The sequence below is a fragment of the Sinocyclocheilus rhinocerous genome, unplaced genomic scaffold, assembly GCF_001515625.1.
Source record: "Sinocyclocheilus rhinocerous isolate Xijiao unplaced genomic scaffold, SAMN03320098_v1.1 scaffold1406, whole genome shotgun sequence".
NCBI lineage: Eukaryota > Metazoa > Chordata > Actinopteri > Cypriniformes > Cyprinidae > Sinocyclocheilus > Sinocyclocheilus rhinocerous.
In genome coordinates this window covers 1,100,056-1,117,031 of record NW_015647095.1, presented here as the reverse complement: position 1 = coordinate 1,117,031, position 16,976 = coordinate 1,100,056, and the positions used below count along the sequence as shown (strand labels likewise).

The window sequence follows — 16,976 nt, the reverse complement described above, 5'->3', positions numbered from 1 at the left end:
CAGTCAGATGTCCGTATGTACAAAGGCACAGATCCCTAAACAAGACCATATCTGCAGGTGAAACTTTTTTTGCAGAAGCATTTTTTAAATTTGAACTAGCACCAACTACACCACGTTATGTACGAGAAGCTGCAAAAGACACAGGCGCAAGTGGATTGTACAAAACATGGTGACATTAATTTTTAAGTAAATATAATGCGCGATATATTGCATGACCAAAAATTATTGAGGTAATGTACATATATTGCGCGATAAGTCGATATATTGATTATTGCGACAGGCCTATCTACAACTGTTAAAGGGATAGTTCACCCAAAAATGAAAATTTAACTCAAACCGTTGCAGTCTGTCAGTCATATAATGGAAGTGAATGGGAATCACGGCTTTGAGAGTAAAAAAAAAACATACACAAACAAAACCAAATTAAACCCTGCGGCTCGTGACGATACATTGATGTGTAAAGACACGAAACGATCAGTCTGCAAGAAACTAAACAGTATTTATATCGTTTTTTACCTCTGATTTTCACCGCAATGTCCGAACTGTCCAGAGCGCATCCTGAGCGTGTTCAACAGCCGGGTGCCTGACTTCTGAACACCATTGACACTAACTCTCAAAGCCGTGATTCCCATCCACTTGCATTATAAGACTGACAGACTGCAACGGTTTTACTTAAAAATGTCCTTTGTGTTCTACTGAAGAAACAAAGTCACCTACATCTTGGATGCCCTGGGGGTAAGCAGATAAACATCAAATTTTCATTTTTGGGTGAACTATCCCTTTAAATCTTAAAATAATATTTTAAGGTTACCACTGCATCTTTCTGAAAAAAATAAAATAAAAAATGCAGTGCTTGATATATAGGCCTAGTTGATTTATAATTATTTTCAAAGCTTTCAATGTACTGTCATTATTAAAGAACTTAATTATTGTTTATTTAATTCTAACAAATTAAGTTTTTGTTCAAAACGAACCAAAATTAAAAATCATTTGTTTATAATTTCTGCACAGGAAAGACTTGGTGTTGTGTCCAAACAAAAGGAAATATATTGGTATCGACATCGGCTATCGGCCAAAATGAGTTGAAAAACATCGGCATATCGGATATCGGCAAAAATCCAATATCGTGCATCCCTAGTTTTTTATTGCATTTTTGATCAAATGCAGCCTTGTTGAGCATAAGACACTCCTTACAAAGACATTTTTAAAAATCTTTCCAAATCCCAAACGTTTGAACAGCAGAGTATGTTAGAAGTATCTCATCAAAATCAGAACAAAAATAAAAGCTTGTGAAATTAAACGAATCAGGAAATGTGCATTGATACCCAGCTTTAATTAAAACCAAAACAGGTTTAAAGTTTCATTAAAACCAAACATAAGCTCCAACTCTTAATTAATTTAATTAATTTACATCTTTCCTTCGATTTAAAACCCCTAGACATGAAGTTCATCATTAACATGCTGTCATTCCAACTTAAAAGAATACATAGGTCCAGATTCTTTCCTAATGCATCTTAAAAATTAGCACACCACCATTTCTATGCTCAACCTGCTAATGTTACCTTGTTTAGAAAAGCGCGATGAATCACGATGACTCACCGCTGGCAAATGGACATTAACAACCCATATGCTGTCCAAAAAACATCTGATACACTATGCAGAGTTAGGCCTACACTCAGGGAACCGATTCATTTATGCATTTATTTCCAACAAATGTGTCAAATGTTATCATCATAATGATATGTAGCCTAAAACTCTTAGGACAGAATTTCAACTATTTGATTCAAAGGTTTCATGATTTTTTGATGTGTGGTCACACGTTCTTATTCATTAGGCTGCAATAATGATAACACCCAAAATACGGGCGATAACATCAACTCAGTGAAATTCCTTTCACTGGCTCTCCCTTCCTCTACCACTAAACTAATGCAGAACTGAAGAACAAGAGACCTGAGCTGAAGACACACAGTATCTTCATACTCTGCAGCTCAACACACTAAAGTCCCTCAGGCAGAAATTCTCTCTCATGTTTCTAAAAGAAGGGGATTTCACACAGAGAGGCTCTTCTTTCCTTTTAGTTTCAAACAGAATATCAATTCCACTTCTATTCTTCCTTTCGGTCACTCATGGTGCAGATATCCAATAAATCTACAACACTATTTGACTCTGAGCATCTCATATCCTAAAGCCAAAAGCATAAACTAGAGCCACCTTGTCTGGAGACACGTGACCAAATATAAGAAGCTTGCAAATCAAATAAAGTATAAGAGTCATAGAGACAAGTATATACTTACTGGTGGAGTTCCCTTGCATCTGTATTATGCATTTTGATTCTTTGCTGGTCTCTCTTGAGTTGAAGGGCCGCACTCTGACAGCCACTTTCACGGAGGCGCCAGACATGGTTGAAGCTGTTGTGATTTAAACCCACAGAATGTTCTCCTACAAAAAGAAACAGAATGTTTTTCAGTGCCACAGCTATTATTAGGCTAAAGGTACAAGAACACATTTGACTGAAGTTATCCAGAAATATCTCATCAGATTCCATTGAGTAAACAAGACCTCCAAAGAGATCTGAATGCACCATAACATCATTTATGCAATGACGCTAGAGGTTATGTGGCATTTGAGAAGATTTTCTTAAATTACAGCATGCCAAAAATAAACATAAAAGAAAAAGATGATACAGGGTTCCCACAGCTTTCAACCAATGATATTTCATGACTTTTCGATTCGCTTATAATTACTGGAAATTACATTTGAATAATTATTTTAAATTGTTACAATTTATAGCTGATAAAAGTATATTAGCCATTGCAACTTCAATGACTTTAACCCTTTAAAGCCTACAACATCATGATTGATACATGAATGTCTGAGGCCTCTAAATTATCAACAACGTGATCAAAACACAAAATTGTATACATGCCTTCTGCCTTCTGATTGATAGTTCATCATTTTTTAGCAAGTACAATTCTAATAAAACTACAAAAATGTCCACCTTCAGGCTGTATGCATGTCTTTCTCCTGCAAAATCTTTTTATAAGGTAAACTCAGGTATAACTTTTAAATATAATAATATTTCAAAATGAACCGGATTTTGATGAATGTTTATGTATACGTCTCTTGATTTTCATTGTATTGCATTGCATTTTGTGGGGGTTTTGCCCTCACAATAAAAACTACACATTAAAATATTATCTCACTATTATTTGGAGATATAGAGTGACAACTGATATTTATATGCATTTTTACGCAAGTGGTCTGTTATACTGTCATAAAATTCTCATTTATTTACATTACAAGCTAACAGAATTTCATCTTACTTTTAGGTCATATACCATCTACAACAAACTGCATATTTTGCTAAGCTGCTATGTTTTTTTTCCTCCTTGAGTATGAGCTCCATATTTTCACTATATCATATTAAATGGGCCATAAAAGCCTGATGGATCAAATATGTTACAGAACAGAAAACACACATGCTATTTTTTTTAGATCTTCTTTTATATTTTGTCTAAAGGTTCAATAACCAAGCTTTAAAAATTCCAAATGTTTTCCATGACTGTAGGAATGCTGATGATTAAATAAAACAATCAGTTTTCCTTCAACATCAGCACAGGTAATATTTGGGCAGGTGACTTGATATTTCAAGCAGTTTCATCAAAATATGTTTTAGCAAAATGATGTACAATATAGAATATTAATAATGTGTTTTTTGAACATTAAAGCATGTCAACATATTCTGTTACACCAAATACACAAAATATTGAACTTTAAAAAAGCATCATATGACCCCTTTAATATCTAATATAAAAATGTCCAGGAACTAATTTGTTATATGTCAACAACCCATTTACCATATCAAATGTCCGGTGGTCAAACGCAATACCATAAGGTAAATATCCAGCACACAGATACAGATTATCAATAATGTTAGATGGTTCCTTCACGGACTCATAAACATGGCTGCCGTTCGCCTGCAGCAGCAGGGCTGGGCCTATTCACACGCTCACTAAATTACACTAGTAAACACATCTGACTAAATGACACCCGACCGTTATGACATATCAAAACGCATGCACTGACACATAACGCCTGTCTGCTCCTCTAAAAATGCATGTATCACTTATGGGCGTGACATATGTTATTAAGTATTGGTTTTATCGACCGGCTGTGGATTACAACGAATCTGTGAATCCAGCAATTATTTTTGAAGTTCAACTCTCTTGAGTGTGACAGAACAATGAACAGTCCGCTATTCAATCACATGACCCCCAAAAAAGATGATGTTTTAATCCTTGCCCTTCTAGTCATTCATTGAATTAAAGGCATACGCCCATGAAATTCAATCTGCCGGAGAAAACATAACTATGTCTACTTCAGGGAGGAAAAAGAACAAACAATTACTCTTCCATATATTTTCATAGAAGTTAATGATACTAAAACAATAAAACAACATAACAAAACGTTTATCTGTTTCAGTGTTTAATAACGGAGACTAGATGTTGACAACATATCCGGCGTTGCCATAGCTGCACTTATAATGATCCGCTACAGAGATAAAACTTTTAATTAATCTAAAAAGCACTAATTTAAGTGTTATATTGTAATCTTATGATGTCGCATCCTTTATTGGTCTCTCGTAACGATGTCCGATTTGAGAACAAACCGTTCTTTTGAATCGGATCTCTGTTGGGAACCGGTTCTCCAAACGACTCTGTCACGAATTAAATCGGTCCGAACGGTTCTGTAATCAAAATGTACACTCTGACTGAATCAACCGAAAATCGTTTTCGTATTCAGGAATCAGCCGATCCGTAATCAGCCGAAAACGACAAGTGGGATGACTGAACGAAAATATGGTGTACATTTCTGAGCCGGTACTGTTCAAAAGAACCGATTCGTGGAAATGTCCGAACTTCCCATCACTAATTCGGACATCTTTCTATGAACTCGGTGACTTTCTTTGCATAACCCTCATATGGTTTTGTAATTTTGAACATATATTTTCAATTATCAGTAAAAATATAATAATATTAAGTGTATAACACCACAATTAAGTTTCGCTGAAGCAGTCAGCTGCAAAAACAAGCAAAACATTTCGGTAAACATCCATTCGCATTCCCAAACGCGACTCGGGCGATGTGTGCTCAAACGCAAATTTACAAGTATTACAATTATATTTCAGAAAAGACGGCACTTACCGATATATATCCACACGTAGACGACTAAAACAGCATAGAAATCCTGCACGATGCCAATTCTCCAATGACGTCTACAACCAGCAGCAAAAATCAAAAAAGACTGACGGTTAAGTTTTTAATAGTTCCTTTTTTGTTATATACACCCATTATAGCTGCGTTTCATTATCCAGCGCTGCGCAAGATGCTTGCGTTCCTGATATATTTAGTTAGGCTGATGCTGGTGACCGTTCCTCTCGCAGGCTTAGGATATGGATGAATGCCTTGATTTACTGAAATGATTACGTCAACTGCCCTGTCAACATCGTGAATGACGGGCCGTCTGGCCAATAAGAATGAAGTATTGTGTGAGCTATGCGTCGTGTAGCCAATAAGAATGCTCTAAAAACTAAGGTGGGCTAGGCAGCCGTGACGCAATATTGCAGGGTCGCTTACGATCCGCTGTGGCGTGGCATCAGACTACAAAAAAGTGAAGGGCGCCGCCTAGCAGAAACAGGGATAAAACAGGGCTAGCCTATAATTTCAATTCATAATACACGTTTTGCAAAAAAATGTATTTACATCAAGTTAAATGAAAATGAGAAATGCTGAAAAAACAATTGTTACTTGAATCTATCTAAAAGTTTAATTTTTTTTGTTCAAGTTTATTTCAAGTAAAAATATGGTTTTAGTAGTAGTTAACTATAATAGTCCTGAGCACAATTTAATCTAGCCACATTATAAAATAAAATATATAATTAAATACTACATATCATAGAAGGCATTTTAAATGTGGTATATTTTGAAGCAGCATCTATTTTAATTGCCCTCAGTAAATTGCCTTTTTATATTGTTTTGTGTATTTTGAGAGGATCTCATCATGACTATTTTAGAACATTAATAATGTAATTATATTTAGAATGAACATTGTGACAATCACATTAACTATATGGCAGCAATTTAGAATTCTAAATGGTTTTATTTGTTAATTTTTAAGGTAGGGGTTAAAGGCTTAACAAAAGTCAGGAAGAGTGAAAAGAAATGCAACAGCTGTCATTGTGTGTGCATTACCATTTATTTCAGTTCAAAGAGCTGGGTCCAAAAGAAGTTTGTAGCAAAGGAAGCAAATTCCTGTACAGATAAACCCTTTAGGACACTGGAAAAACTCTTCATTTACGCTTAAGTCCAACAACTGGGGTTAATAGTAATAACAAGAGATGATAAACCTTTATGATCCAAAAAATGTTGGAGAACAGAACAAAAAAACGTGATGTACTGGCATTCTTATGACGATCATGCTACAACACAGCTTCACATTCTTTGATTTTGTTCCTGGGTTTGAGCTCTGATTCAGATTTTAGTCAAAACGGTGTACATATGAGATTTTTTATGCAAACCAACAAAATTCTAATACAGAGGCAATCACCACCTGACGCTCCACTGGTATGTTTCCATCAATTTACACCAACATCTGTTGTATTTTCTACAAGACAGTCTAGAGCATGTTAATTTGATTATTTAAAATATGTTGTATTCCTCGTATAAAATAAACAGCAGGTTTGTGACTGTCTACAGCCAATGTTTTGTCATTCTACTGAGTGTAAAAATGGAAATACTGGTGTTACTTAACATTCTTCACAAACATGAAATGGATCCTCTTCCTCAATGTTTTCCCTTACCATCAGAACCACTAAAATGCATTCATGAGGACAACAAAAACAAAACAGGAAACAATTTCTTTATATCCAAATGTGTTAACTTTATGGTGTGAGACAGTGTGCCCTTTCAGACTGGTATGTATGCAGACATACAAATTCAAAATCAAAATGTTTCAAAAGTCTAAACTTTATTATGTTTCAATTTAGAACCATGAGCCTTTCAGTCAGTGGCTCGATAAAGAGGATAAAGGGGGGAAAACAATTTAGGTATGGTCATATTTTTTTCCTCTTTCTCTCTCTTCAGTTCACTTCCAGCATGGTGAAAACATTTCAACTGCGGGGCAAGCTTGGCTCACTGAGAAAACTCAAACACGGCCACACTGCTTCTCTCTCATCCAGGCCTGGATACGCTCCTTCAGCTCTGGGACTGTGGAGAGAGGGGAAAGCATGGAGTCAGCGTTACACAGTCTAACAATTAAAAAAAAAAAAGACAAGTCATAGAGTGCATTTGGCAGCAGCGCTGAAAGAGGCAGCTCATACGGTCTTTGTAAAGCTGTGTGTGGTGGGTACCTGGTTCCAGCATGCTCTCGGTGAGAGGCTGTCTGTTGAAGGGGTCAGTGGGAGAGTTCAGGAGGTGTCGCAGAATGATGGCTCGATCCATGATGTTGCCAGAGGGAAGTTGCACGGGATCAGTCATGAGAGTGTCCATCAGTGGGTCTGTTTAGATAGGATGTCAATGTTACTTACTCCAATCAACTATTAAAAATATTACATTTGTAGCTACACTCCTGTTCAAAAAAATTTTGTTAGGGTTGTTTTTAAAAAATTAACACTTACTTCTAGTTCTAGTTTGTTTATTTATAAAGCACATTTAAAAGTCACAAGACTGACCAAAGTGCTGTACAAAAGGCACAATAATCAAAATGTAAAACGCATACAAACATCCTCAACTTGTAAAAGCTAAAGAAAACAAGCAAGTTTTCAGAAGAGATTTAAAAATCGATAAAGATGGAGCAGCTCTGAGGTGTGCTGGCAGGTTGTTCCACAATCTAGGGTCTATCTCCTCTGTTTCAACCTTGTGCAAGGAACCATAAGTAGGTTTAGATTACCAGATCTTAAGTCTCTGGTAGGGCTATAAGTATGCAGCAATTCCGATAAATAACGTGGGGCGAGGTTGTGTAAGCATTTATATACAAACAGGAGAATTTTGGAATTTATCCTAAAACGAACTGGAAGCCAATGAAGAGCTCGCAAAAAAGGGGTGGCGGGATCATATTTGCGACCTTTCTTAAGAAATTTGGCTGCTGCATTTTGGACCAATTGTAAGCGAGCGTTCTGGGACTTTGAGATGCCACAACACAAAGAGTTACAATAATCCAATCGAGAAGTGATAAACGCATGAACAGCTGTCTCGAGAGGTTTTTCATGTTTTATTTTTGAGAGTAAGCGGAGCTGAAAAAAGCTGGAAGCAACAACCGAGTAAAAACATGTTTATCTAAAGTGAGCCGACTATCGAAAAGAACACCAAGGTTCCTGACACACTTTGATTCAAAGACTGAGAGGCTATCCAGGGTAGAATTATTAAATTTGAAATTGTCAGATGGACCAAAGACAATAACCTCAGTCTTTGAGTCATTTAAGGTTAAAAAGTTACTAGCCAACCAGTGCTTTACCTCATCAAGACATGCAAATAAAGAGTGTATAGCTGAAGGGTCATTTCTTTTTATAGGCAGATAGATCTGGGTATCATCTGATCTGGTGACAGAGAGCGGAAAGTTTTATGTTTTTTCTTTTTTGTTGTTGTTAAATTTACATGTTAAGTTCTGCGTTTTGGTTTGTTTGTGCGTGTCTTGAAGTGTAACGAAAACAAATAATGGGGGGGAAGAAGATCGTCCGAGTATTGCTGTTGCATGTGCGGATTACATTGAGTGTTTGTATGCAACACGATATCGCCAACATTGCCACAACAAGGGGACATGATAAAGTGTTGCGGGTTTGCAGCAGGGAATGGTTACTATCTCTACGGAAACCAGTGGTAATAGAGCCGGGCTTGCTAGATGGTGTTCCAGAGGAGTTGTTGCAACGACACAGGGATCATCGTCGGCCGCAAAAATGGGGGAAAAGAGGCAGCGTTCAACACCGACTTCGTCGAAAACGTCACAAGTTAACGCTGCCATCAATACTATTCAGCAATGCTCGCTCCCTGAGGAACAAGATGGAAGAGCTGCGTCTGAATGCAAGAGTTTGTAATGAATATCGTGAGTCATGTCTCCTCATTTACACAGACAGCTGGCTTCAAGGTAATTTCCCAGATTCCCTTGTTCACGTGCAGGGGTTCTCTAATGTTCGTATGGACAGGAATAACAACTCGGGGAAAATGAGAGAAGGTGGCATTTGTGTTTTCATCAAAGACTCTTGGTGTAGAAATTATTCAGTGAAGGATACGGTATGTACTCCTGATCTTGAACTTATATGTTTAAGTCTAAGACCTTATTATTTGCCAAGAGACTATGGAAATATCTTCATCTGTGCCATACATATTCCACTCAGTGGGGATGCATCAAAAGCTGCTTCAAGGATAGCTGAATGTGTCCATCAGCAATTACAGAACAAACCTGCACCAATATTTGTATTAGGAGATTTCAATCATTGTAAGATGGACTATGCTCTCCAAGGATTTCAGCAGTATGTTTGTAATGGTACAAGGAAAAATAAAATATTAGATAAATGGTATGGTAACATCAAAGAAGCATATGTAGATAAGATTAGGCCTCCTCTTTCAAATTCGGACCATAATACCATCCAATTAATTCCTATTTACAGGTCTGCCTTTAGGAAGAGTAAACCAGTTTTAAGAACAGTTAATGTGTGGCAGGACAGTACAAAAGAGGAGTTGAGTGGTTGTTTTCTGGCTACAAATTGGGACGTTTTTATCAAGATGACAATATTGATAGTATTGCGTTAGCGATTACAGGGTATATTCATTTTTGTGTTGATACTGTGGTCCCAAAACAGACCATTAAGATCTATCCAAATAATAAGGAATATATTACCCCCAAGATTAAGCAATATATTAGGAAAGATAGAAAGATACACCATGCCTTCTCAGAATCGAACCTAAGGGAAGCACGTAGAGAGAGAAGAGCAGAGGTGCTAGGACAGATCCCTGGGGAAGTCCAGATTTGAGATGGGCAGCAGAGGAGGTAAAGTTGCCAATTCTGACTGAAAAATACTTACTTCCTGCAAGGATGCATTGCATGTGATCAAAAGACCTTTATAATGCTACAGAAAATTTCTATTTCAAATTAAAATGCTGTTGAACTGTCTATTAACCAAGGTTTCCCAAAAAATATTAAGCAGCACAACTGTTGTCAATGTTGCGCACCAAATGAAGACTTGATGACTCTCACCTTTAAACTCATCTGGGGCATCACTGTAATCCATCTCAGACTGAGAATTGCGGGCTACTATCTCCTCCACCTTCTCCAACAGCAGTTTGAATTTCTCAATAGCAATGGTGGATTTTATGCCCGCTTTTCTCATTTTTGAAATGACCTCCTCAAACAGCTCCCTGCTGTATGATCGCTAAAAGTGAGAGAGAAAAAATAAATGATCCCATGTTTTTCTTGCAATACAGTTAAGCACCAAACAGTATGATCTTAGTGAGCAAATACAGACCTGGTCATCTGCAATGGCTTTTGCAAATCGGGCACAGTCCAGCTGCAGATAAATGTCAGTGAGCTGATCCAGGAGCTTCTTTGGCTCAAAACCATATTTTTCTGGGTTTTCCACCTTCAAGTCTCGACATTTAGGCCCACATAGCTGCTGCAGGTTATAATTCAACATGGCAGCCAGACGAGGACCCAGTTCCTGTTCAATACAACAGAAAATACATGAGTCATCATAAGGAACATTATAATTTATGTGCATCTTCAACAACCTACAAATATGGTATTTGCTCTTTTAGTGTCATTAAAAGTCCCCTCTCACACCTCCTCTGAACAAACTCAATGTTCTGACCCTGGCAGCAGCTCAATTTTCCCTTAAGACTATAAATACCTGCAGAGAGCAGAGCGCAGGAGATTCATTTACAGGCAAGCAGCAGATTAAAATCCTCATGCTTTTTCCTATTAACCAAACCTAAATTACTTAGACTTTGTTACGCTCTACCTTTTTTGTAGGTGCTTCCTTAAGTGGATTTCTTTGTTGTCTGTTGAAATGTTCCTTAGGTTATATTTCTACAACTGTCTGCTTGTATAGGTTTTTTAAATTAAGCCTTGGTGAGCATAAAATACTTTTTTCAAAAATATTTTTAAAAACCTAACCGTCCCCAAACTTTTGAACGTCACAATGTCAATGTGTTTTTTTTTTTCTGTACTCACAGGCCTGAGGAAGGGCTTCTGGACCTGTTTGGTGAGGATATGGAACATATCCACTGTCTCTGTTGCTAAAGCCAGGTACGATCGTGATACTCTCTCATCCTGAGTCAGCTGGGACTGTCGGCTCTGCTGCTGCTCCTGAGGATCAGAACATTTCACATGAAATTAGATCTGATTGGAACTGAAGAACAAAAAGTGTTAATGCAAGTAGAAACACTCCTGCACAACCATTCCCTTTAAAAGTCACTACCTTCCTTTTAGCCTTAAAGCTAATGCTTTCTCCCTTTGCACAACAGTGCATTATATCCATTACATACAATGTTGTTAAAAGGGTAGGTAAGGGAATTATTGGTAAAGTTGTGATACAGTATGCTGACCCTGGGCAGCTGGTCCCATTGATCTTTATTCTTCATCTCCTCCTGGATCTCATGGATGCGTTTCAGAGACTCCAAACTCTCGTCCAGCAGAAAAGTTGTATCGTTAATTAGCATGTTGATGTAGCGCACAAACTGTTTACCAGAGCTGCAGAGAGAGAAAAAAAAGGTATGATTAACATATATGTATAAAATAAATACATAAACATTTCACAAAACATTTTACACAGAAATAATAAAAATGTAAAATAAATTAGACAATAAATAATAAAAAAAATAACATTTTAAACAAATTTAAACTTTAAAATTTTTCATTTATATATATACATTTTTGTATTTTTCAAATTAGTGTTCAATCAATATGGATTTCTCAGTAGCTGATATACAACATGATTATTTAATTTAAACATACACAAATGCTGAATTAAAATAATACTTATTTTACACAGTATTAACTATGGTGAACTCACTTGAACTCCTCCAGGAAGGTGCCTTGGTGGTTAATGTTTTGCCATAGGCTTTTGAATATGGTGCTGATGTGGTAACGGATGGTGAACTTGTCATAGAACTCGCTTGTGGCTCCAGTGTGCTCCACATCTAAGAAAACACATTCATTTAGCATAAATCAAAATGCATAGAACAGACTTTAAAAAAATATTTTAGACCCCTTTTTACCAGTGTAAAACTTCATGAGGGCTGGCACAAGCTGATTGACAGACAGTGGGTGGTTCTCCATCATCTCAAAGAAACGCTGAGTGCGCGGCTGCACCGCAGGGTTGGTGACGAACAGCACCTCCACCAGCTTGGCAATCAAGTATGGGTTCTTTATGTAATTCTGACTGCAAATGAAGACCACCAGGAAGGTCACAATGTCTTCAGTGCACGGCTCATAGAGAACCTGTGGAAAGTACCTAAAAAAAAAAAAGTCACATTTCACTAAAACTACATTTGGATTCTAACACTATAATGTGCCTATTTCAGCACTGTCATAAACTTACTGCACAATAAAAAGCAAAAACTCGGCCACATCTTCAATGTAAAACTCCGGCAGTGCTGCAAAGCTTTTGGGGATTTCTGGGTTCAGAGGCAGGGTTACGCTGAAAGGTGATAAAAGACAGGAAATCAGAACAGAACAGAACCATCTTGACTACTAACTTGACTAAAAGAATGTAAGGTAAGGTGTATCTGAAGAGGAGATGTTAAGTGAACTGACTGTGGGTAGGCAGGATCCATCATACGCAAGATGAGCTGGATGACCATACTGAAGAACCGCAGACATCTGCGCAGCAGGTTCTCGTCCAGCAGCCCTGCGTCTGCGCAGGCTTTAGAGCGCACCAGTTTCTGTCAACACAGACATTTACTTAATACATATGTTCTATATATACACAAAGTATTAATTTAGGGTCTGTGCATGTTCTATTTAAATATTCAGTTTAGCAATGACAAAGGCTGAATTTATTTGATAAAAAATATAGTAAAAAACTGAAATATTATAACAATTTAAAAAAATTTGATTTCTAATTCAATATATTTTAAAATGTAATTTATTCTTGTGATGGCAAATCTGAAATTTTTGAGTGTGACATGAGAAGAGAATTCTAAGAGAAATCATTGTAATATGCTGATTTTGTGCTCAAGAAACATTTATTATTACTATGTTGAAAACAGCTGTGCTGCCTAATATTTTTGTGGAAACCATGATACATTTTCTCAGGATTTTTTGCTGAATAGAAAGTTCAAAGGTAAAGCATTTATTTGAAAAAGAGATATTCTTAACTTTTTATTTGTTATAACATCAGAAATGTCTTTACCATCACTTCAGATCAATTAAAAATATTGATTTCTTTCAAAAACAAATCTTACTGAGCCCAAGCTTTTGATAGTGTGAAATAGTGCTTACAATAGTGTAAGTAAATGCACTGTTCAATACTTTAAAGCTAATACTTTAAGGCAAATAGAGCACTTTGAGGCTAATAGAGCCTCAGGGCAAAGATCTGACTAATAATCAATACTGGAATCATCGGTTACTTTCATTATCTGTTAAATCAATTAGCTGTTGCTGCCCTAATCTCAACAATAGAAAGTGCTTTCTCAAGCATAGTAATACAGGGGTTTTCAACCTTTTAGGACATGCGCCTCCCCAAGTTGGTCTAATTTCACTCGCGCGCCCCCTCCACGGTATTACTGTAGTCACACCGAATTGCTTTATTAACATTAACATAAAAGCAAATATACATTAAAGCTATTAAAGCAGCGAACATTATTTGTTTTGCTCTTTTTGATTAACATTATTTACATAAGAAATGCACGGATCCGTTATACTGATGTATATTTGATATTTTCTTTACTGTTTACATTCACTTAAAACAACCGACTGTGCTTACAAGGATACTTGTCAAGACAGCCATTGGTATTCACCTGCTGTCTGAGAAGGCTATCTGTTTGTGCACTTCAGGTGTGTGAGCGGTGCGCATAGAAACGCTCTATCACAGTGCGTGAGTACCGCATTGAGATGTCTTGGGCTTAAATGGCTTAAAATTACTTTAATGTTTAAACTGACAAGACTTAAAACACGTGAGAATGAAAAACTTTCTCGAGGAAGCAGCACTGGCCTGATCGTTAAGATAGTTTTGGGGGGCTAAGGTGACAGATAGGGGGGCTGAAACCCACCTAAAAAGGGTTTAGAACCGCCCCTGGTATAGCGTGCGTAATTATACTGAAACATAAATATATAACCAGTTTACCTGATTCAATGTGATGGCTGAGCCTGTTTCTGAGATAACAACATGCCAATCCGTGGTTGGATTTCCGACACGGCTAATAGTAAATCATCTTAAGGCGGGCGTACACGGTGCGATTTATTTTTTTGCATAAGCATGTAAAAACTTTTATAAACAAGTAATTTTTTATTAATAAAGGATAACAGCATTCACCTTCAGCTGTGTTTTACATCTCTTCAGCATCTCCCGATGACGACTTGCCAACGGGGAATCCTTCCACTGGTTCTCACTGTTCTTCAGCTCTTCCACAGTTCTGTAACACACACACACATATTCAGCCTTGTGCAAATGACCTCTTCTGACAGCTTAAATAAAAAATAAAAAAACATCCAGAGGGTATAATTGGCCCATCTACGTGTTATACATGCTGCCGACAGCAGGGGTCACTGTGGTTCTGATCTGCCAGGCATCATGAGGCCAATAAACAATGTGAGCTGCCTTCTATCTGAATGTGAAGGACTTGAATCACTGCCACTGATGCAGCACTAACACATGAGCTGATAATTCTGGCATTATGGAATAAGATGACTTTAGAGCTGCTCTACAATGGGACTGCAAGAAAATACCTTCTACAAGAGGCACTGGGACAGGACAGGATTAGCCTGTCTCATCAGAAAGAGATTAAGGGCTTTTTCACAAAGCATGACAAAGAACATCATATCTATGATGGGCTATCTGACATAAGCGATGAGTAATGCAAGATGTTCCACTTTGAGACTCACCTTAACTAGCTAATCTTCATTACCCTTTTGTACTAGTGCAGACTTCACAGTGGACCGTTACTCAACATGGTTTTGGTACCAAATTGTTTGTTTTTTACGGCTGAAACTGTGCAAAGCACCTGTTCAGATCCCTGATGGCCCTCAGCCTCCGTATGTAGCGCCGACAGCACGGGAGGATGGACAGATGATGTGCGTGTAGCGTTAAGAAGAAGCACTCTGTAGGGAACTTGGGCTCTGAGAACTTGGACGGGTCTTCATCTGTGGAGGAATGGAAGGAAGAGTAAATGGCTTGTCTGAAGTCAAACTGAGCGTCTAAAGTGATTTGTCTGTCCCAGAAGAGAGCCCACACTCACGCAGCTCAGCGAGCCAGCTCTTCAGTTCCTCCATCGTGGCATTGAGCCGGGTCTCTTCCGGGCTGACATTCAGCCGACACTTGGGGTGGAAGATGTAGAGAGGATCCACTGTTTCCAGCTTGATCTTCATACTGAGTTGCTGCAGCACCCACAGGAAGTTCATCATGAAGCCGTCTGTGGACACCAGCTTATCATCGGTCTAAAGAAAGAAAGGAGGAGAAAATAATCAAATTGCAGTTATACTGCAAGGTATTTTTGCAGTAAGGTTTTTTAAATAATTTTACCTTTTTGTCCCGCTTGTTTACATTCACAAAGAAACTGTCAACATTAATACCTCGATAAGATAATAAGAAAGAAGCACATACTTGAGCAAACATACCTGCATTTGAGCCTTCTTCACATTACGATTCACCAGAGCTGCCATGTAGCTCAGAGCTGCTTCCCTTGTCTCTCCGTTCAACAAGATGTTGTGCAGGATTTTAAACAGATCTCCCTGGAAATCAGCACACACTCAGAATTACAAAATATTTCACTAAATCTCATTTCAGCATTCTGTCTATTTATTTTGAATGTTCATTTATGCTGAATGTTTTCATGTCCATTTATTATTATTTGGAGTAATTGGAATAATAACTGGAATAATTTAATGTATCACATTTTTTAGGACTCTGATGGTTTAATGGTTTATCATGTTTTTTTCCCCTGAATGTGCCTTTATATGAATAAGAATGCATGAAACGGTTGAATAACCACTGTATTTTAGTCATGATCCTAACTAACATGCTATATGTAGCATGAGCAGTTTTTGATGTAAATTGGATTGTATAATTTCAAAGTCTGAAGCCAAAACAGAATGGTCTGGCCTTAGTTTTGTGAAATTTGCTACATAAAACATCTGCACACAGGCTGAATGAGAACACAAATTCACTCTCTGACAGCAGGTGACGCTTATGAAACAGCAGCCAAACAGCATTTCCTTCGCTGCGCTTTTAAATACTACATTAATATGCATTATATGGAGGGAAGATGAAAAGAAAATACCATCTAAATTTTCCTTAAGACAGTCAGTTCCCCTCAGAGATACAATCATATTATAGATTGTATCATAGAACATATCATAGAATTTTCATCCAATATTTTGCGCATGGTGAAGTGAGTTTGCTCTGCCTGCTACTGCATTTTCTCCTCTTTGTGTTCATCTTCAGCATCTCTGGCCTCTGTTAACGGCCCTTTACAGATGGTTTATTTGCCAAGTTATGGAATTAGTTGCGTGTTATTAATAGTTCTAAAAATTCTCCACCCACTAGTCAGAAGTGTTTGCAGCTAATAGGGATCCCCTCTCAATTCACGACGGGTGTCTATGTTGCTTAGCCACATGTTTTAAAAAAATTCATACAGTGTTATTAAAACTGGTTTACCGTTTGAACCAGTATATCACCCAGCATTATAATATTATATTTAGATATGTATTATATTTATAATGCAATTATCAAGCATAAAGAATATCCTCAAATCTCACACATTTGGATT

General features: G+C 37.4%; 2 protein-coding genes across 5 annotated transcripts in view; both read right to left on the bottom strand.

Moving 5' to 3' along the window:
* The window catches only part of kif1b (kinesin family member 1B), a 78,596-nt gene extending 73,140 nt beyond the window's left edge, over positions 1-5,456 (bottom strand). The window contains exons 1-2 of the mRNA XM_016513082.1: positions 5,205-5,456; positions 2,295-2,439 (exon numbers count right to left, since the gene is read on the bottom strand). Coding sequence (XP_016368568.1) covers positions 2,295-2,400 — 106 coding nt within the window. The 5' untranslated portion in view covers positions 2,401-2,439; positions 5,205-5,456. The remainder of the gene's footprint in view (positions 1-2,294; positions 2,440-5,204) is intronic.
* A 780-nt stretch (positions 5,457-6,236) lies between these two features.
* ube4b (ubiquitination factor E4B, UFD2 homolog (S. cerevisiae)) overlaps positions 6,237-16,976 on the bottom strand; it is a 29,322-nt gene continuing 18,582 nt past the window's right edge. For all 4 annotated transcript variants that reach the window (XM_016513182.1, XM_016513183.1, XM_016513184.1 and 1 more), the window contains 14 exons: positions 15,826-15,939; positions 15,447-15,645; positions 15,213-15,351; positions 14,525-14,624; positions 12,805-12,932; positions 12,590-12,688; positions 12,267-12,502; positions 12,062-12,188; positions 11,595-11,739; positions 11,221-11,355; positions 10,517-10,708; positions 10,249-10,423; positions 7,409-7,555; positions 6,237-7,265 (listed from right to left, as the gene is read on the bottom strand). In XM_016513182.1, the coding sequence (XP_016368668.1) occupies positions 7,204-7,265; positions 7,409-7,555; positions 10,249-10,423; positions 10,517-10,708; positions 11,221-11,355; positions 11,595-11,739; positions 12,062-12,188; positions 12,267-12,502; positions 12,590-12,688; positions 12,805-12,932; positions 14,525-14,624; positions 15,213-15,351; positions 15,447-15,645; positions 15,826-15,939 (1,998 nt within the window). In that variant the 3' untranslated portion in view covers positions 6,237-7,203. The remainder of the gene's footprint in view (positions 7,266-7,408; positions 7,556-10,248; positions 10,424-10,516; positions 10,709-11,220; positions 11,356-11,594; positions 11,740-12,061; positions 12,189-12,266; positions 12,503-12,589; positions 12,689-12,804; positions 12,933-14,524; positions 14,625-15,212; positions 15,352-15,446; positions 15,646-15,825; positions 15,940-16,976) is intronic.